The 20,906-nt window shown below is 55.8% G+C and overlaps 1 protein-coding gene across 2 annotated transcripts in view; it reads left to right on the forward strand.

Moving 5' to 3' along the window:
- Positions 1-20,906, forward strand: part of ASB2 (ankyrin repeat and SOCS box containing 2) — a 42,639-nt gene that overhangs the window by 14,706 nt on the left and 7,027 nt on the right. Inside the window, exons 3-7 of one of the 2 annotated variants that reach the window (XM_066276196.1) lie at positions 4,363-4,461; positions 8,663-8,826; positions 9,867-10,022; positions 11,289-11,534; positions 14,446-14,617. In XM_066276196.1, coding sequence (XP_066132293.1) covers positions 4,363-4,461; positions 8,663-8,826; positions 9,867-10,022; positions 11,289-11,534; positions 14,446-14,617 — 837 coding nt within the window. The remainder of the gene's footprint in view (positions 1-4,362; positions 4,462-8,662; positions 8,827-9,866; positions 10,023-11,288; positions 11,535-14,445; positions 14,618-20,906) is intronic. The other variant, XM_066276197.1, reaches the window with a different exon arrangement.

Consider the following 20,906-nt stretch of genomic DNA (forward strand, 5'->3'; position numbering starts at 1 on the left):
AGACACAGATTAGGTCTATTCACTTAGTCAAGGAGGTGGGCTTTGCAGGATGAATAGGAGTTCACCAAGCAAGCTAGAGGAAGCAAACTACTTTGAGCTTCAGTTTGCTTACCTGCAAAAGAGAGCCAATGACCTCTCCTTCACAAAGTGGACTAGAGGATGGAATGAGATGCTTTGTGCCATGTTCCTATCACAAGGCTTGGCACATAGCAAGAGATCAACAAATCTCACCTCTGAGAGGGAAGGCGGAAGTTGCAGCGGGAATTCCTGCTCTACTCTCTGATTCCTCTCTGGCCAGCCCAGAAAGGATGGCTCAGTCAATGGGTGAGGGAGAAACAGTTCTCATGGGTGGTAGGCTGATTCCAAAGACCTGTGGGGAGGCGGTGGAGGTGGCTATGCCCTGTGAGCTCTTCCTCTCTCTACCCAAGAGGGCAGGGGGCTGGTTCTCCAGCAATCTGAGGTCTTGGCATGCAGCCTCACCACACCGAGATTACCACGTGAAATGTCACTCCTCCAAAGGCTTTGGTTTGTTTGTTTTGTTTCACTGATTGAAATTGATCAAATGCCTACTGTGTGCCAGGCACTGAACTCATGACACCTGTGGTCACTGTGAGGACCAGAGAGAGAACAAATATAGGATCCAGGCACAGGTGTGGGTCTCCCTGTTAGCTTCCTCCCCTAGTAAGATGCCTGCCTGGCACCGCGTTCAGCCAGGTCCTGCGTTCAGCCAGGTCAATTCTGCACCCTCCTGGGGCTGGCCTAAAACTTCCCAGTCACACAGGTAGGGCTCACTGAGAAGGCAGCGGGCATTGTCATCACGCTCACTGAGAAGGCAGAGGGCATCGTCATCACGGCTCCGCTCCCTTCCCTCCCAAGTCTGAGGCCAGGACCAGCTGGACGCCAGGACAGGGGCAGCTGGGAGCTGGGTGATGGTGCGTGCTCCGGGCCCCTGACCTGCCCACGGCACGGAGGACAGGATCCCCCCACCCCCGGGCCTCTGCGAGGGCATGACCTGCGCCCACATCCCGCCAGACTCCTCGCACCTCTGATGAGTCAGCGGGTGGTTTTCCCCTGCTCGGCACCTGAGACGGAAGCGGGGCCGCAGCCGGAGCCCAGAGAGCACGGCACCCAGCCTGTGCCTGGCTTCCCCTCCGGCTTGGGGCTCGCAGCTCAGCGGTTCTGAGCACTCACCCTGCCTGCCCCGAGCACCAAGTTCACCACCCATTTCAGGTTGTGCGTGTCCTTGTCTGGCACCTCACCGGCCCCAAACACTTTAAGGATCAACAAAAAGAAGTGGCCAGTTGGTCAGCATCTCCAGGCCTTAGCACGGCATGAGCCAGCCGAGTGGGGAAATTTTTGTTGAATAGACTTCAGTTTGTCTGTTTCTTCTTCTGTGAAGTGGGAACACTATACCCCCTGCCTTCATCCTGGTGGCAGGGACAATGGACAGGAGGCACAATTATAGGGGCTGTCATTGCGGCCAGCCTTTTGCCACCCCCACTGGCTTCTCTGTCTCCTTGTTGCCTTTGGCATTATTATGCCATCGGAGAGAGGGCCTCGTTCTAGGTGGGTCTGGGTCTTTACCAGGGCTGAGTACCCTGCTAAAAAGCACTCCAGTCCCGGGAGAGAAGACGTCTGCGTTTGTTTCTTAGTGACCTGCGTGTGTGGATCTGCATGCGGTGTTTTGTTCTCGCTTTACCGGTGCACGGATGCCTCTGACCCATAGCGCCCACGGCTGGATGTGGAGAATCTGCTCTGCTTGCCCTTGACACGTTTCTGTGGCTCGCAGAACACGGTCAAGTGCCTTGGAGCTTAGTAACCTGTAATAACATTCAATTGATATTTAAAAGAATGGGAGGCCACGCATGGACTGATGGTGAGGGTGGCTGGGACTGCAGGGTCACGGGCAGACAGAGCCCACCCAGCGCCCCCCCTTTCCCGGGCCAGGAGCTCGCACAGATAATGACGCTGAGCCCAGGGGCTTGCGGGCGGATGCGGTCCCTTACGTCTGTTTGACACTCTGAGTTTCCACCTGAGTTCATCTCAGCAAGGGCTCCCAGCTACAACGGCAGCGGGGAAGCCCCTGGTCTGGCCCTACCTCCCCTTTTTGCAAAGAAGGAAACTGAGGCACAAAGCGGGGCAGGGGCTTGTTCAAAGTCTCAGGACTGTCGGCGTGGCGGCCTTAGAGCTGGAGAAAGGACAGAGGCGGGAGGAGACTGAGACCCTGGGGCGGGAGCGCAGTGTTGACGACTCGGGTCCACTCCCCCGCTGCAGCTGTGTGGGAGCCGGGGGCGGCCACCCGCCTGGCACGGCCCAGGCTTCCTGGTCTGTGGAAGGCGGGGTCGTTGGCACCCACGTCCAGTGTTTATGAATGAGGACTAACAGATGAACACACACAAGGGGCTCGACCCAGTGGCAACACAGCAGGAAGTAGGCAGTGACCAGCAGACGGGGGCGAAGGAAGGGAGAAGGTGGTCTCGTTAATGCGGATGACGAGGGGGACCCGCCTGGAGCCCCCTGAGATGGGCGGAGGCAGTGCAGCCAGGTGTCCTTCCTCCTCTCTCTGCCCACTCACCCCTTCCACCATGTCCTGGCCCCGCCGAGGGGATCCACAGAGTCTTTAGAGTCTGGCTCGTCCTGGAAGAGTGTGGGTCCTTCTCAAGGTCAAGTGTCTAGCCGCTCCATGCAGCCAGAATGTCTTCCTCAACCCACAGGGCGCAGCTCCCCAGAGGGGTGGCCAAGCTTGCTGGGATGCCCACGGCACCAGGGCCTGACCTGTTGGAATTAGGGCCAGTAAAGGCCCCGTGTCCCGTTTTCATTACGATCCTAACCAATCTAGATTTGTGAAGTGGCTGTCACACCATCTTCCACCCCTTCCATCTTCAAAATAGCCCAATGGGGCGGGGAGACTGAGGCTCACAAAGACAAAATAATGATCAAATTAATGGAGGACGTGATTGAGCACCCCTGTGCTGGGCCTTCTACTTAGCACTTTACACTCTTCGCTCACTCAGACCTCACCAGCCATCTGAGACCGGGCTCTTCTGGAAACTAAAGCCCAGAGGAGTTCAACCTGTCCGAGGTCACGTGGCCAGGAAGCACCAGAGCCTGGACCTGAACCCCTGTCGGTCTGCCTCCCAGTCCTGGCCCTGATAGCCTCGCCTGGGCAGCCTTTGGCTGTAACCTTGGTACAGCCTATCCCCAGCCCAGGCCCCGATAGCCTTGCCTGGGCATCCTCTGGCTGTAACCTTGGTACAGCCTATCCCAGCCCTGGCCCCGACAGCCTCGCCTGGGCATCCTCTGGCTGTAACCTTGGTATAGCCTATCCCCAGCCCGGGCCCCGAGAGCCTCGCCTGGGCATCCTCTGGCTGTAACCTTGGTACAGCCTATCCCCAGCCCGGGCCCCGAGAGCCTCGCCTGGGCATCCTCTGGCTGTAACCTTGGTACAGCCTATCCCAGCCCTGGCCCCGATAGCCTCGCCTGGGCATCCTCTGGCTGTAACCTTTCTACAGCCTATCCCCAACCCTGGCCCCGAGAGCCTCGCCTGGGCATCCTCTGGCTGTAACCTTGGTACAGCCTATCCCCAACCCTGGCCCCAACAGCCTCGCCTGGGCATCCTCTGGCTGTAACCTTGGTACAGCCTATCCCCAGCCCTGGCCCCGAGAGCCTCGCCTGGGCATCCTCTGGCTATAACCTTGGTACAGCCCTGGCCCCGAGAGCCTCGCCTGGGCAACCTCTGGCTGTAACCTTGGTACAGCCTATCCCAGCCCTGGCCCCGATAGCCTCGCCTGGGCATCCTCTGGCTGTAACCTTGGTACAGCCTATCCCCAGCCCGGGGACACGGGCCCCTCTAATGAGGAGCGGCGGGGTGGAGGTCAGGACAAAGACCCACTTGGCTTTCCAGCTTCGCTCCCCTGTCCTCCACCCCATAAAGGTCTTGTCCATCCCTGTTAGGAGCCGGCCCGGCCAGCCCTGAGGCTGGGCCCCCTTGCATCCTGGGACCTGCTGCTGACACTTCTCACATCCTCCTGGGTGAAGAATGTCACCTTGTTTCATATCTGCCTCCTGTGTGGTTGGCTGGGGAGGGGGACCTCAGGAGTGGCGGTGAGGTTAACCTCATTGTTGTCTTATATGGTCATTTAAATCTCCCAGGGCTTCCTCCAAGGGCCAAAAATAATCTGAGACCCAGCAGCTGTGGCCAGCACACAGAGCAGACCGGGCCATCTGCTTTGGTTCGGAGCCCTGTGCCTGTCAGTCTCTCGCTTCCACTCGGCCTCCCTCCTGGGTCCTGCCTCTGGCCATGACCCGCTTCTCCTATGCAGAGTACTTTTCCCTCTTTCACTCCTGCCCTGCATCCTCCAGGTCCACGGTGCCTCCCGAGAGCCAGCAGGCCTCAGCCCCCATGGGCCTCTTCCAAGGGGTCATGCAGAAATACAACCACAACAAGACCTCCCAGCTGGCGTAAGTGACCCCGGGGCTGCCCCCAGATCACCCAAGCTCACTCTCCCAACTGGGGTTGGTGGGGTGGGGGTGGGGTGGGGGTGAAGCAGACCAATAGCCCTTAGGCGGGGGGGGGGGTGCTCTGGAGGGATCTCCCAGGCACACCCCTCCCTGTGTGTCCTCCTGAGACCCAGCTGCTCCTGCTAAGCTGGGCTCGGTGGTCAGAGAATCTGTCCTCAAACAATTGCCAGCCAGGCTGTGCTTGTGATTAACCCCTCAATGCCCCCAGAATGAGCTCTGTGTGTTGGATTGGCCCCATGGGGTTTTGGATCTGGGGACCTAGCAAGAGGGAGACTTGGGGAGGTGCCCTTAGAAGCCAGAAGCCCAGAGGAGTGCAGTGCCCAAGTTAGGCCACCACACAGCCTCTGTTTTTCTCACTTTCCCCACCCCCGCTGCCACTGCGAGGATGGGGAGGGGAAGGTTTGTTTTGCTTTGTTGCCTTTCTTTGATAAGTGTCAGTCGCTAAAATCCAGAAACAATCCAAGCTGCAGGAGAGGTTCTGTTTGCCTGGCACCAGGGTACTGAGCTTGGTGTGTCTGTGGGAAACGGCTTGATACTATTCGCTTCTCTGCTCCCCATACTGACCCCAGTCGCAGCTGAAAGCAAAAGAAGGGCCCCATCGCTGGAACCCCCACTTCCGCGCCCAGTTACAATGCAGAGAGGGAAGCCAGCAATTGCCCAATGCTTTGTTTCCCCTTCCCAGCCCTTCTCAAGCCCCCACCTCCTTGACGCTGCAGGTGGGGTTTGGACTGTGGAGAAGGGAAAGCCAGGTCCTGGCCCCAGCACTGCTGAGGTCTTCTGTGTGGCTGCCTGGAGTCCTGTGCCTCTCCCAGTCCCCCTGTCCGTGAGAGAGGCTAGAAAGGGCAGCGTGGCCTGCAGGGTCCTGCTCAGCGCCTTGGCTCGGATGGCCTGGCACCCCAGCGGCCACCCCCACCCTCGGGGCGGGGACTCTGGCTGAGCCCGTAGAGAAGCCTTCAGCGGGGTGCGCCCGAGAGCTCCAGGGTCCTCACACCTCGGCGGCAGAAGCCCTGCCTGAGTGGCGGGTCCTGAGAGTGTTCCCCTGAGGCCGCACACCGCCCCAGGCCACAGGAGCGGCCAGCCCGCCCCCCTTCCACTTTCGCTGCGGTCCCTCAGGAGACCTGCCAAGGACACAGGACACATACCCCACTGGGGCCCTTCCTGATGCCAATAGGGGTTGCTGTGGCCGCTCGTAAGAGGAATTCATCAAGGTGACAGTGATGGCGTTGATGGGGACTTCTGGGCTTATCTGGTCAGTTACCCGTCGTCCTTGCTGGGTCTGTAACTTAACTGGCATCTGTGCTCTGAAGCTATTAATAACCAGAGAGGCTGAGAGTCAGGAGGAAGTCCGCTCATGCTAGAGGAAGCAGGGGGAGTGTGGAGGGGCCGGCCCTGCGGACCCTTGGGGCAGATCCTGGCCTCTAACAGGGGTGGGGCCTCATCTCACTGCTCTCACTTCTCCATCTGGGAAATGGGACCAAGTGCTCAGGATGCTCCCCAGGCGCAGATCTGGGAGCCATAGCGGTGGGTCTGGGAGCCGTAGCGGTGGGTCTGGGAGTTGTAGCGGTGGGTCTGGGAGCCGTAGCGGTGGGTCTGGGAGCCGTAGCGGTGGATCTGGGAGTCGTAGCAGTGGATCTGGGAGTCATAGCAGTGGGTCTGGGAGCCGTAGCGGTGGGTCTGGGAGCCGTAGCGGTGGGTCTGGGAGCCGTAGCGGTGGATCTGGGAGCCGTAGCGGTGGATCTGGGAGTCGTAGCAGTGGATCTGGGAGTCATAGCAGTGGGTCTGGGAGCCGTAGCAGTGGATCTGGGAGCCATAGCAGCTGGTCTGGGAGCCGTAGCAGTGGATCTGGGAGCCATAGCAGCTGGTCTGGGAGCCGTAGCAGTGGATCTGGGAGTCATAGCAGCTGGTCTGGGAGCCGTAGCAGTGGATCTGGGAGTCATAGCAGTGGGTCTGGGAGCCATAGCAGCGGGTCTGGGAGCCATAGCAGCTGGTCTGGGAGCCGTAGCGGCGGGTCTGGGAGCCGTAGCGGGGGTCTGGGAGTCATCGCAGTGGGTCTGGGAGCCGTAGCGGTGGGTCTGGGAGTCATAGCAGCGGGTCTGGGAGCCATAGCAGCGGGTCTGGGAGCCGTAGCGGTGGGTCTGGGAGCCATAGCAGCGGGTCTGGGAGCCATAGCAGCGGGTCTGGGAGCCGTAGCGGGGGTCTGGGACTCATCGCAGTGGGTCTGGGAGCCATAGCGGTGGGTCTGGGAGCCGTAGCGGTGGGACTGGGAGTCATAGCAGTGATGGTCTTTGCTGACTCCAAGGATGGGGAGAAGGGAGCTCAGTGAATGCATGTATTCGTGCCTGAATGAATAAGTGGATGAATGAGAGAATGAATGAACGGGTTTTAATGAGCCAAGCAAAGGAGTGATCATCTGTATGAGCCCTGAATTGTTTCTGACATTCCGAGTTCTAAATTGTGCAGGCATCCCATGCATTACTCCTTCAAGTAAATAAGTCTCTCAGCTGCTGAGAGTCCTGGGCTGAGGGTAAGCGTCAGGAGCAAGGAGGGAAGTGGGAAGGACCTCAGAGAGATGCTCACTGCAGAGCCCCCCTCGGAGGGGTCCGTGCCTCCACCGCAGAGCTGCTCAAAGTGCAAACGAGCCCCAGAGGTAAAGGTGCTCTGTCAGCTGGTCAGCGCTGGAGCACTACGCTCAGGGCAGGCATTTCATGATCGCCAACACCTCCCGTGGGGCTGGTTGTCCATCCCGCTGGAGGCTGGCCCTGTGTGCCCGAATCCTCCTGGTAGAAGTGGTCTCGAAGGGACCCTCGGTTTCCCTCTGTGGAAGCGAAGGAGCTTGCCACGTTTCAACCAGTTTCTGGTAGAGTGTCCCTACATGGCGCCCGACTTGGAGATTAAAGTTGTGCAGACACCCCAGGAAGCCACCGGGGGACGAACCCTGCCTAGGCTTGACCCAGACCCACTTACCTCTGCAGGCCGGGACCTCCTCCACATGCTCTCGGGAGGCCGTTCCAATGGCTCTTTCAGCAAGGTGTAAATATAATTCCCAAAGGAACAAGCAAACTCTAGAAGGAATGAAGGTGTGAATACCTGTTAGGGTTTGTAGGTTCTTAATTCTTCCTTTCTCCCTCCCTCCCTCCCTCTGTCCCTCCTTCTCTCCCTCCCTCGCTCCTTCCCTCCCTCCCTCCCTTCCTCCTTTCCTCTCCTTCCTTTCCCTTCTTTCCCCTTCCTTCCTTCCTTCCTTTTCCTTCCTTCCTTCCTTCCTTCCTTCCTTCCTTCCTTCCTCCCTCCCTCCCTCCCTCCCTCCCTTCCTTCCTTCCTTCCTCTTCCTTCCTTCCTTCCTTCCTTCCTTCCTCCCTCCCTCCCTCCCTCCCTCTCTCCCTCCCTCTGTCCCTCCTTCTCTCCCTCCCTCCCTCCTTCCCTCCCTCCCTCCCTCCCTTCCTTCTTTCCTCTCCTTCCTTTCCCTTCTTTCCCCTTCCTTCCTTCCTTCCTTCCTTCCTTCCTTCCTTCCTTCCTCTTCTTTCCTTCCTTCCTTCCTTCCTTCCTTCCTTCCTTCCTTCCTTCCTCCCTCCCTCCCTCCCTCCCTTCCTTCCTTCCTTCCTTCCTTTCTTGCCACAAATATTTATAAGCCCCTATTAAGGACCAGCCACTGAGCTGGGCCCTGGGAATTAATTCACACGAGATCAAGATAGAAAGACACTGTCCTCAACTTCCTGGAGCTCACAGTTCTGTGGAGGAGACAGGCAGGAGTCAAGCAATCATTCAGAAACATGTGAAGGCCAGTGGTTATTTGAGGGCTTATGACCGGCGCCAGGGAGAGGCTGACCCGGGCAGGCAGGCTGAGGCAGCCGTGATGGAGCCAAGAGCTGGAGGGGCCAAGGTCAGGGCCGAGGTTGGGGCTGAGATCCCAGGGCACACCTACGTGGGTCAGGAAGGGTAATTCTCCTTATTGCAGAGGACAGTGCTGCAGGGGGCTGAGCAGCTGTCCCAGACCAACAGGACAAGCAGGGCGGAGGGATCCCACAGGCCTCATGGCTCCTGGCCACCAGGAGGCCCCGCTTCCCCAGGGGGCGGGGGAAGGCAGTCCTGCCCAGCCTCTGCCCTGCCTGAGCCCTGAGCAGTGGCCCACCCCTTGTTCCTCCAGGGTGGACCCTGTGCTAAAGGCCATCAAGGAAGACGATGAGAAGGCCTTGAAGGCTCTGATGCAGGCGGGGAAGAATCTTGCAGAACCCAACAAGGATGGCTGGCTGCCGCTGCACGAGGCGGCCTACTACGGCCAGCTGAGCTGCCTCAAGGCCCTGCACCGAGGTGAGGCGGCCGCTCTGCGTGCGGCCGGAGGCGGGAGTGAGACCCAAGGGCCAGCGCTCTGTCCTCCTAGAGCAGTGGTTCCCAATCTTTCTAATGCCGTGACCCCGCAATACAGTTCCTCATGTTGCGGTGACCCCAAACCAAAAAATAATTTCGGTGGCTACTTCATAACTGTAATTTTGCTACAGTTATGATTCAGAATGTAAATACCTGATATGCATTATGTATTTTCCGATGGCTTTAGGCGACCCTGCCGGGGTCGCGACCCACAGGTTGAGAACCGCTGTCCTAGAGCTCCGTGTTCCCTGCCCCACAACCTGGGTGAGGGGGGCAAGGCCAGATTGTCACCCCTGTTGCAAAGAGAAGTCACCAAGTTGGGAGAGGAAAAATGGCTGGTCACCCTATTGCAACAACCTCCCTAACCTCTCCAGGCCTCTCAGGATGGGAGAGTCTAAGTCCTAGAAAAGTAAGAAGGGAGGGCTAACTTCAGGGACAGCCACTGCCAGCTTCTACTAGAATGTTCCAGGGGCTGATCTGGTGTGGAAAATACTGCAGCTGTGCCTGTGCCCTCCCACGCTGTCCCCCACTGCTGTGGGACTCTGGGCGAATCGTGCCTCCTCTCTGAGCCTCGGCTTCCCCCGAGGCAGGTGTGGAAGGGTAACTCCTGGAGCAGCCGAGACCCGACAGCCTGCCACACTCCAGCGCCCGCAGAAGACCCACCTTCCAGCACTGGCTGGTGGGACTGAAAGGGAAAGACAGGGTCATTCACAGAAGGAGGAGGCTCAGCCAGGGAAGGCTTCTCGGAGGAAGTGGCATCTGAGCCAGATTAATACGACCAGGAAGCTAAAACAGCCCTGTGAAAGCTACTGAGTCCAGGGCCAAGATGACGAGGGCGATCTGGGTGGTAAATTTAGGCAGATGCCACACAAGTCTGTCCTTGGAACTGGGAGTAAATTACGACCACCTCTGCGTTGGGGTGAGGCGTTTGAGGGGGGTAGGTATCTTCCTCCTTCGAAAGTGTACCTCTCTGTCCTGCGCAGCGTACCCAGCAACGATCGACCAGCGCACCCTGCAGGAGGAGACAGCCCTTTACCTGGCCACGTGCAGGGGCCACCTGGAGTGCCTCCAGTCCCTGCTCCAGGCGGGGGCCGAGCCCGACATCGCCAACAAATCCCGGGAGACACCGCTCTACAAAGGTGGGCGCCCCTGGGGGGCTTCCCCGAGGAAGGGTCCAGAGACTAAGAGGGCACTTGGGGGCATTGCATACCCACCCCACCACCCCACCACCCCATGGAGTCTACTTCGAAGGGGCAGCCTCACTCAGATGTGTAACTTAGTCATTGAGTCTTTCACCCGTGCACGTATTCCGTCCACATTTCCCAAGGCCTCCCGTGCACTAGGCACGCCGAGGAGCACTGAGGGCTCGGAGTGGAGAGAAACCACCCTCGCCCGAGTGTTCGTTCAGTCCAGTGGGCATGGACGCACAGACAACAGTCAGCTAAGGGCAATGAAGAGTGTGACTCAAGGCACCAGGGAACACGTGCAGGGTCCCTGACACTGGGGAAGGACACTCACAGGAGGGTATACCTGAGCTGAGCCCGAGCAGGAGGGATCTACCAGCTGGACAAGCAGGGGAACAGCGTAGGCAAAGACAAAGAGGAACGGGAGAGAATTTGTACCCCTGGGATGTTTGAGAAAGCCCACAACTCCTGGCTGAGTCAGCACATCACCCAAGGACACTGGCTCCCCCAAAGCTGATAATCACAGCAGCGGGTACCTGTTGACTGCTCGCTCCATGCCGGGCACTGACTGCCCTTTCATTTACCCTCAGAGCCACCGGCGTACGAGGCAGGCAGGTTTGGCCAGGTTGAGAGAGACTAGATGAACTGTATTCAGAAGGTAAATCTTACCCCAAATTAAGTGGGCAGCCTTTGAGGAGGGGTTCTGAGCAGGAATATGACACCGTCCCCCTCCTCTGGCCCTGGCCATGTGGCAGTCTGATGCAGGTAACTTTGGAAGGAAATATGAGTTCAGGGCATCCAGGAACATTCCAGGGGACAGAGATTTTCTGGGTTTGAATCCCAGTTCTGCCACTTACTATCTGTGTGACCTTAAACAAGTCACTTAACATCTCTATCTCATTTTCCTCATCTGTGAAAAGGGATAATAACGCTATGTATTTAAAGGGTGGTTGGGAGAATTAAATTAGTTAATCATGTAACGGTGCTTAGAACAGAGAGTGTGATACACACACATCAGCAAACACTATTACTAGTTAGTATCACTGTTACTTTCAGCTGCATATCTTAGGCAGGGACTGAAACTTAGTGCAGACCCAATGGCTCTTTGCTGGGTGAATAGCTGATGAGTGAGTGAGTGAATGGACAGACGGACGAATGCAGTCTTGGTTGGCCAGGTCCCGCATGGGCCCTGCTGACCGCCTCACTTCCCTGTGGGCACAGCCTGTGAGCGCAAGAACCTGGAGGCGGTGAGGATCCTGGTGCAGTACAACGCAGACACCAACCATCGCTGCAACCGGGGCTGGACGGCTCTGCACGAGTCTGTTTCCCGCAATGACCTGGAGGTCATGGACATCCTGGTGAGCGGGGGCGCCAAGGTGGAATCCAAGAATGCCTACGGCATCACCCCCCTGTTCGTGGCTGCCCAGAGCGGGCAGCTGGAGGCGCTGAGATTCCTGGCCAAGCACGGTGAGTCCTGAGGATCCCTGGGTCATGGTGCCAAGGGGTACAGCTGAGAAGGACCTCCGAGGTCAGCCCTAAGGGAAGACAAGTTCAAGTGTCATCGTGTAGACATACTGTGATCGAGTGTCTTCTGGTAGTGCGGTGTCGAGGATTCCGGGGTGTGTCTAGGCTCAGCAGGAACCATGTTGAGATCCACAGGGATGCCTGAAATTAGGCACCAACTGGGGGGGGGGGCGGCACACCTGTCACATGTTTGCGATCTCTAATCTAGCCCAACATCCTTGCTCTACAAATGAGAATCTGAGGCCCAGAAAGGGGAAGTGAGTGCTTTATAGTCACACGGCGAGCAAATGGCAGGACCAATCAGACCCTTGGTCTCCTGACGCCCCAACCACTTCTCTTCCCACCGTGTCACACTTCAGGGCCAGAGGACCCTCAGACAGCATCTAGATCACCCTCCGGGGTGGGAAGGTGATTTGTTTAAAGTCACACGGCAAATTAGTGGCAGAGCTGGGATCTGAACTCAGGTCTTTATACTCTGCCTATAAAAAATTTTTTTTTTTAATTTACTTAGTGGAGAAAGTAAAACAATATTGCCTTATGTATCCCAGTCTGCTAGCCCGAGACAGTGGCAGGCGTTCTTTTGGTTAAAGAGCATTATATTCTGACCTCTCCCAAGAGCACCTTTGGTTTCTTCTCTCTCTCTCTCTCTCTCTCTCTCTGGGAAGCGACCCGCCTCCTCTAGCAATGGAGAGGTCAGAGGTAAGCCAGACCCTGGGACAGAATTGGAATAACTTGTTGAAGACCTACTATGTGCCACACTGTGCTATACATGAACACCGATCATCCCCCTGTGGTTTTCTCCACAGCTGTGTGAGATAAGGCAGCGTCCTCATCCCATTTTATAGATAAGGAGACTGAGGCTCAGAGGGTACATGATTGGTCTCAGCCAGAGCCTGGATTCTCACCACATCCATCTGACCCCAAACTGCACGTCCTTTGCATTCCACCTGCCACCCTGGCCTCATGAATGACCACTGTGGAACTTTGCTCTGACAAGTGTCCACTTAGCCTGTGCCTGGGCAGTTAGGAAAACAGACCAGGGATGAATCTGAACCGACCAGCTGGAGAACACGGGCACAGGCTGGGTCCGGGGAGACCCGGCCCCCGAGGAGGCTGGGCAAAGGGCAGGTGCTCAGCGGGCGGGAGCCGGCTGGTTCTGCTCATCTGCCATGCTCTCCTGCCGACAGCCTGATGAGTCAAGGTCTGCTCCCTTCGTGGGCTGAGTCCATTTCCAAATCCAAATATTTTTTCTTGTGTGAGCAGTCAGCTGTGTTAGCGGGGCCCTGATCCATTGAGAGCTCCTGGTGTTAGGGCTGCTCGCTGACTCCCCTCGGGGGTGGGGGTCTGACCCCTTCCTGTGCCCTGACCCCTCCGTGCGGGGTGACTGTCATTTGCCGAGCACCTGCTCTGTGCCAGGCACGGGGCAGGGAGACTGTCATAGTCCTCTCAGGCTGCCGCCACAGAGCACCACACACTGGCTGGCTCATAGGCAACAGTTTCTCACAGTGCCAGAGCCTGGAAGGCCAAGCTCAAGGGGCTGGCGGATTCGGTGACAGACGAGGGCCTGCTTCCTGGTTTATAGACAGCCATCTTCTTCTGTGCCCTCACGTGTTGGAAAAGTAAGAGACTCTCTGGGGTTCCTTTCATTATTAGGGTACAAATCCCATTCATAGGGGCTCCGGCCTTGTGACTGAATCACTTCCCAAAGGCCCCACCTCCTAACACCGTCACATTAGGGGGTAGGTTTCAACAGATGCACTTTGCGGGGGAGGGGGGGCGCATTCAGTCTATTGCTGACATTTACTCTCACGGTAATCCCAGTCAGTAGGTCCTATTATTCCTGGCCAACAGATGAGAGCACAAGGCTCCTAAAGGCTGCCGGAGGCCACGGCCGTTGTAAGCCAGGAAACCAAAGCTTCACCTGGTCGCTGTCCGTCACCACAGGCCTGTGCTCCTTCCACGAGACCAGAAACCAGTCATCAAAAATGTGAAAGGATCAGAAAGCCCTACATCAGCCAGATGGCTGGAGAGAAAGGAGCTGTGGCTAATGAATGCTTCTGACTTCAGCCCTTATTGACAGTCCACTGCCGTCTCGGTCCTGTTTCCTTCCCAGACCAGGGGGCACTGGGGAACGGAGAAACCGAGTGCCAGTCGGCTCTCTCCCTCACTGCCAGGACACGGAGCAGGTGTGGAGACTGGGCTGAGGGGACACTGTCACCAGGCCGGACCCCTCCTCCTAGCAGCATAGAGTCGTGTCTTCTTCAAAGGAGACAGGAAGTAACTCTTTCTTATTCTTGAAATGGCAGGCAGGGAATTCATTGGGATTTGTTGTTGGGGTTCCCCTTTATTAGGGGTCCCTGTACTGTCTCAGAGCTGTGAGGGTTTCCTCAAGGCAGGGCCCGGGTCCTTTCACATGGAGAGAGGGTTAAGAGCACGGCCTCTGCCATCAGACTGTTTGGGTTCATGTTCTGACTCTTCGTTTATGAGCTGGGTGGTCTGAGGCCGTTGCGCCGGCTCCCTGTGCTCCCTAACACAGAGACCAGAGCAGCACTGATCACACAGGCTGATGCTGTGGGTTCAGAGAGATAGCACTTCTGACGCACAGTGCCTGGCACATGGTAGGTGCTCAGGAACTGTCAGCATCGTCAAGGCAGCTTTTCACCTCCAAGAGGCCTCTGCTCAAGCCGGCAGGCCCCGGGGTCGCGGTGTTAGGGAAGAGAGCTGGGGGGTGCCCCAGTGGACCCCTCCTTTCTAAGGATCCAGTGTGTCACGGCGGTTAGCACAGCCCAACATGGACATTGCGTCAGGGACAGTGACCACCCTGGTCACTCACTGAGCTGCCCTTCTTTGCCAGGCGCTGACATCAACACGCAGGCCAGCGACAGCGCCTCGGCCCTCTACGAGGCCTGCAAGAACGAGCACGAGTCCGTGGTGGAGTTTCTGCTGCTGCAGGGCGCGGACGCCAACAGGGTCAACAAGGACGGCATGCTCCCACTCCACGTCGCCTCCAAGAAGGGCAACTACAGGTCAGCCCAGCCCCAGCAGCACCAGCCACCCCACTGCGGGGCCCGAGTGTCCCGGCCACAGGATGAGGAAGGCTCAGCCAGAGAGCAGGGCACCTCTGGTGGAAAGGAAGAAAAGCACTTAGCAGTTTGCAAGCTAGAGCGAGTGCCCCAGCAGCAGCAGTGACAATAACCACAAAGCTGACACGTAGCACTTACCACCACTTTCCATTATTAACTAATTCAGTCCTTTGACAACTCCACTTTAATGACCCTTCTAAGAAATCTACTGAGGGAGAGAGTGTTATCTCTGTTTTTCAAATGAGGAAGCTAAGACAGTGGTCCCCAACCCCCGGGCCGCGGACCGGTACCGGTCTGTGGGCCATTTGGTATCAGTCCACAGAGAAAGAATAAATAACTTACATTATTTCCGTTTTATTTATATTTAAGTCTGAACGATGTTTTATTTTTAAAAAATGACCAGATTCCCTCTGTGACATCCGTCTAAGACTCACTCTTGACGCTTATCTCGGTCACATGATACATTTTTCCGTCCCACCCTAAAAGCTGGTCTGTGAAAATATTTTCTGACATTAAACCAGTCCGTGGCCCAAAAAGTTGAGGACCACTGAGCTAAGACACAGAGAGGCTGAATGACTTGCTCCAAGTCACACAGCTTGTAGAATGCAGGAAATCACCTATTCCCAATGTCACATCTATAGGCATTCCACTCAAAGGGCCAGGTGTGAGTCTGGACTAGTGGATATTTCTGGTAGGGATGCAAAGATAACCTCTCGGGCCGTTAGCAAGCATGCAGCAATGCTTACAACAATACAAATAATACCAGTGGGCATAGCTAGCCTTTACTGAGCACTTACTATGTGGGGTGAGATGAGAGATGCTTATGTGCTCAGGGAGCGATGTTGTAGGAGGCAAGATGCATACGTGTACACACACACACACACACACGCATTCACGACAGAATGACAGAGCATTCCACAGTGGTCCCAGCGCACGTTGGAAGAAGAGGTGGCCTAGAGCTGGTCCATGCCGGCTTATATGAGCCAATTCTTCACACCGACAGCCTGAAATTGGCCATGGTAAGAGCGTGTACACCACAGACATTGGTGCACGCTGCAAATCATGGCCAGCCAGTTGTTAACCCTCCACCAGCACCACCTCCAGCTGGTTAGGAAAGGCTTGCCCAGGAGGGGGATCTCCAGCTGCCCGTGAAGGATGCCCAGGGCCCAGCAATTTCCACTTGTCTAGTGTCCCCCACGCTTTAACCATTCACAGATTTTCTTCTTGATTTGAGACATCTACAGTCTCATTGCTTAGAACTTGTTTTCAAAAGGAAGCATTTGTCACACGATTAAATTGTTAAAGTTGCTATTTTACAAATAATAAAAAGCCCTTTCACTTCAAACCCCATCTCATGGAGAAGAAACCCAGGTGGCTGAATGTTGGGGGTGTTGGCTGTCTTAGCTAAGGCAGAGGGCAATGGGGTGAGAGTGCCATCCCGGAGAACGAAGCGGAGACACAGAGGTCCCCAAACCCCGCTCTGGAGGCTGGCTGTGCAAGCGACAGCCAAAGAAGCCCCTCTTTGCCCCACGCCCGATTCGTGCACAGAGGAGACCCTGCCTCCTTTGGACCACATAATAGCCTACAAGGCAGACAGACCTGGATTTGAATTCCTGCTGAGGCCATGGGGCATGCTGCTTAACCTTTCTGAGCCTCGGTTTCCCCTTCTGTAAAATAGGGCTGCCGGGGTTGTTGTGGGGGAACTGGTGAGATGGATATATGTAGATACGGACTGGAAACCAGGCCCCCAGCAAAGCTCCTGCCACGGGGGTGCTCAGAGGGTGTGCATTCAGTCTCTCCTGTATGGGGCCATCACTGCGCAGTTAAGCCAGTGGAGGGAAAAAAGTCAGGCAGTGGTGATGGGCCAGATGGCATCTTTTTCTTTAGCTCCAGAAAGATCCAATATCAGTCAGCAAACATGGTTTATCTTGAGCCTGACCCCAGAGAGACCCAAAGATTGATGGGGGGTGGGGTGGGAGGAAGGGGCTGGTCCTCAGGACCCTCCTGGCTCACGGCTCCCAGAACTGCCTCACAGTACAGTCGCTTTGGGCTGTCTTTTAAATCAGTAGTCTCCAACCCCTGGGCTGCGGACCGATACCAGTCCGTGGGTCATTTGGTACCAGTCCACAGAGAAAGAATAAATAACTTACATTATTTCCGTTTTATTTATATTTAAGTCTGAACGATGTTTTATTTTTTAAAAATGACCAGATTCCCTCTGATACATCCGTCTAAGGCTCACTCTTGACACTTGTCTCGGTCACGTGATACATTTTTCCGTCCCACCCTAAAGGCCGGTCTGTGAAAATATTTTGACATTAAAACAACTGGGTCCGTGGCCCAAAAAAGGTTGGGGACCACTGTTCTAAATGACACAGCCCAGGACCACTGCCCCAGAATCTCTGGGAAGGAGGGGAAGCTACCTCTATCTTTGAGAAGCTCCCTGAGCCCCCCAGATGCAGTCCAGTCCTGCTTTCAGGGGACCCACTGGTTCATCCAACCTCTGGTTTTGCATAGGAAAGAAGTGACCCAGAGAGAGAAAGTGGCTTGGGGACTGTCGCTTGGCCACCTTCAGTCACACTCAGGTGCCTTCAGGTGGGCCCAGATGGATAGCAGTATTTTGTTGTTGTTGTTTTTGTTTTTTTGTGTTTTTTTTGTATTTTTCTGTAGTTGGAAACGGGGAGGCAGTCAGACAGACTCCCACATGCGCCCAACAGGGATCCACCAGGCACGCCCACCAGGGGGCGATGCTCTGCCCATCTGGGGCGTCGCTCTGTTGCATCCAGAGCCATTCTAGCACCTGAGGCAGAGACCACAGAGCCATCCCCAGCACTTGGGCCAACTTTGCTCCAATGGAGCCTTGGCTGCAGGAGGAGAAGAGAGAGACAGAGAGGAAGGAGAGGGGGAGGGGTGGAGAAGCAGATGGGCGCTTCTCCTGTGTGCCCTGGCCGGGAATCGAACCTGGGACTTCTGCACGCCAGGCCGACGCTCTACCACTGAGCCAACTGGCCAGGGATGGACAGCAGTTTGAAGGAGCTCGAGGTGTGCCCAAGGGTGACCAGGGAGCAGGGCTGGTCCTGGCTGGAACCACCTCTGTGACTGGTTTACGTTCCCCCAGCATCTCCTGCTGCAGATTCATGCGAACTCCCGAAGCAATTTCTCTGTGTGGTCACCTCCATTCCCAGGCCTCGACTTCTGTCCCCCGAGACTGAGAGGGCCCCAGCCACTTTCTGAGGCTTCCTAACAGAGGGTTAAAGTTGGATTCCCAGCAGCTTCTGCCACTTGACCAGGCCCGTGGCCAGGCCGCCCTGCTCTCACTCCCTGGGAATACAGCCTAGTGGTCCTCTCCACACGACCTCCCATAGGCTACCCGGGGATTGTAGTGACACTTCACAGCCCAGAAAGCGGTGCCCGGCAGCTGGTCTCAGCGCTCACCAGTTGGTGCTGTCTCTTCTGCACATTTAACTGGAGCGTGTCACACTCGGGCATGGCTGAGGAAGGGGCCCTCAAGATCCCAAAGTCTCAGTCACCTCCAAGGCACGCTTTTGCCTATTTATTTTATTTCCAATTTGGCAAAGGCACCTTAAAGAGATTAAAGCTCAGAACCAAAGATAGATTTATTAAGAAATTGTGTTAGACAAGAGTAGATGCCCCAAGATTCCTTTGGATTTAGAATATCATCGAAACCAGTAGTTCTCAACCCTGTCTGCGTGCAGGGGCCCCTGAGGGCTCAGAAATCCTGTCTGTGTGGGCCTTGCACGCCCTCAGCGATCCCAGCGTAAGCACTCGGGGCTGGGGCAGGGCTGCAGGATCCCTAAAAGGCGCGCACACAATTTAACTGTGCAGCTCGGCAGAGCAGCAATTTGCAACCTTTTTCATCTCACAGCACACATAAACTAGTAAATAACATTCTGTGGCATACCTAAAAATATATTTTTTGCCAATCAGACAAAAAAACCCAAAAAACAAGTATCATTTTGATTCATATACACTGTAGGGCTATAGTTGTATTGGCTTTTGTCATTTTTTTAATCTGACAATCTAAGGGAAAAGAGGTCAGTGCCCCTGTCTAAACACTCAAGTGTTGCACGTTTAAAAAAATTTTTGCGGCGCACCGTTTGAAAATCGCTGTAGTAGCGAACCAGTATCTTAGAGTCTATTTTGCAACTGACGTATAACACACGTGCATTGTGGACCTCACTTTTGACCCCTTTGTTCTTAAATATTCTTTCTCTTTTTACTTCTTATACTTATACTTTCTCTTATACTGTGTTTGCAAGCCACTTAAAACACTTTCTGGAAAAAAGCAGAATAGAGAGTGTGAAATAAACTCAATTAAAATGCAGCTTATAAAGGATGTTCACAAGCAAGTTAATATCCCCATTAATTAAAAGGTAAACTGATACTCAGAGCTCATGGCGGCACAGAAAGTAAGAAGGGAGATGACCACCCCTCCCCTCACCCTCCCGCAGGAAGCTGGCTGGCCACCTGAGCTTCCGGGGAAATGGTGAGGGTTTGCACCAGTGTGTCTCCGGGTGTGGTGCACGGACCCCCTGCGCAAACTCCCAGGCCCCTCCCGGCCTGCTGAACCAGGCCCTAGACAGCAGGGCCCAGGGATCTGCTTTTGTAGAGATTCCCTGAGTGACTCTGAGCCGCAACATTGTGTGCCTGGCCTCCCTCCTTCACAGAGGACCTGCTCCCAGCTCCAGGCATCTCCTGGAAAAGCTGCAAGCTTCTAGGCGGAGTCCCTCCTGGCCCTTGGGAACACCCTCAGGCAAAGGCTCCCTGGTGGACCTCTGCTGGCTCCAGCACGAGCCCATGGACACAAAGAAGAGGTGATCACCCCAACACACACACACACACACACACACACACACACACACACAGAGCAGGGTTGACACAGTGCTCTCAGCAGTAGTGGCAGCGGAGCTGTCTGTGGGCAGCTGCTTCCCTTGTGAAAGTTTAGTCCCCAGTCAAATGTACATTGAACGCTGACAAAGGTCACACCACTGTGACCCAGTAACCCAGAACACCTCCATGTCTGGAGTAGCAGGGCAGTATGCTACAATCACTCTGGTGGCCAGGATACCAGCAGCCACCATTTAGTGAGTGCCTACTATGTGCAGCTCCGCTTAACACATCAGATCTCATTTTCTCCTCCAAAGCAGCCGCAGTGAAAGTATTATTAAACTGTGTTCTGTAACCCAGATGGATCAATCCCACCTTGCTGGGTTGTTGACGAAGAGTAAATGAGATAAAGTTTACTTATCTCACAGGACCAGCTCTAGGATCACAGGTGGTAAGTGTGTAGAGCACTTGGATCAGTACCCAGAACGCAGCAAGCGCTCAGAGATGCTATGGTAATCCTCACTGAGGAGGGAAAGTACTCACAACAACACGGAGAGGCTCAATGAAGGGCAGCTGTCACCATCGGCCACGTCCTCCTCATCACTATTGTGATGATTGATTACCCCTCTGTTATAGATAGGATCCAGCGAGTTTAACTGACATGCCACTGCTCGGCTCCGAGAAGCAGAGCTGGGTGTAACCCTGACAAAGGTCACACCGCCGTGACCCAGTGACCCGGTCCACGGCCCCAGGAGAAGCCCCCACACTGCTAAGGACAGCCTGCTTGGGCTCAAAGCTTTATGCTCTGTTCCCTGCTGCTTGCTTGGGTTCAGGCTGGACAGGCAGCATGGCAGGGGAGCAGCTTTGGGGAAACTAAAATCCTGGGTGGGAGCCAGCCTGGAGCGAAGAAAGCGGGGTTCAGTTACTGGTGGGTCCCAAGAACAAGGCAGGGGCCTACTTGTTGGGACTGAGGCTCAAGGTTGCCTGCCGAGCGAGGTCTGCTCTGCTCTAAGGGCCTGAGCAGGTAGGTGTGCATCCTGACCAGGGAAAGGAGGAGGGGCAGAGGACCGGGCCTCTTAGGCACCGAGGGTTCTCTCGGGCAATAGGCACCTTTGTCCCTCTTCATGAGGTGCACTCTGAGGTCCCAGGGCCTGCCCATGGGAGAAGTGGGAGGGCCCGAGCTGTCCTCCAGCCCACAGCACGGGCTTCAGGGAGAGGTGACAATACAGATATGCAGTGGAGCTGCCCATATAGTCACTCCCTGGTGCTAAGGGGACTGGGGCGTCACGAGAAGGCCTGGCCCTGGGTGCACTGAATACCTACCTTCTGCCCTGGCTTTGCCAGCCACTTCCTGTCCAGCCTCACTCTTATTCCAACCCCACAG

The sequence above is a fragment of the Saccopteryx bilineata genome, chromosome 4, assembly GCF_036850765.1.
Source record: "Saccopteryx bilineata isolate mSacBil1 chromosome 4, mSacBil1_pri_phased_curated, whole genome shotgun sequence".
NCBI lineage: Eukaryota > Metazoa > Chordata > Mammalia > Chiroptera > Emballonuridae > Saccopteryx > Saccopteryx bilineata.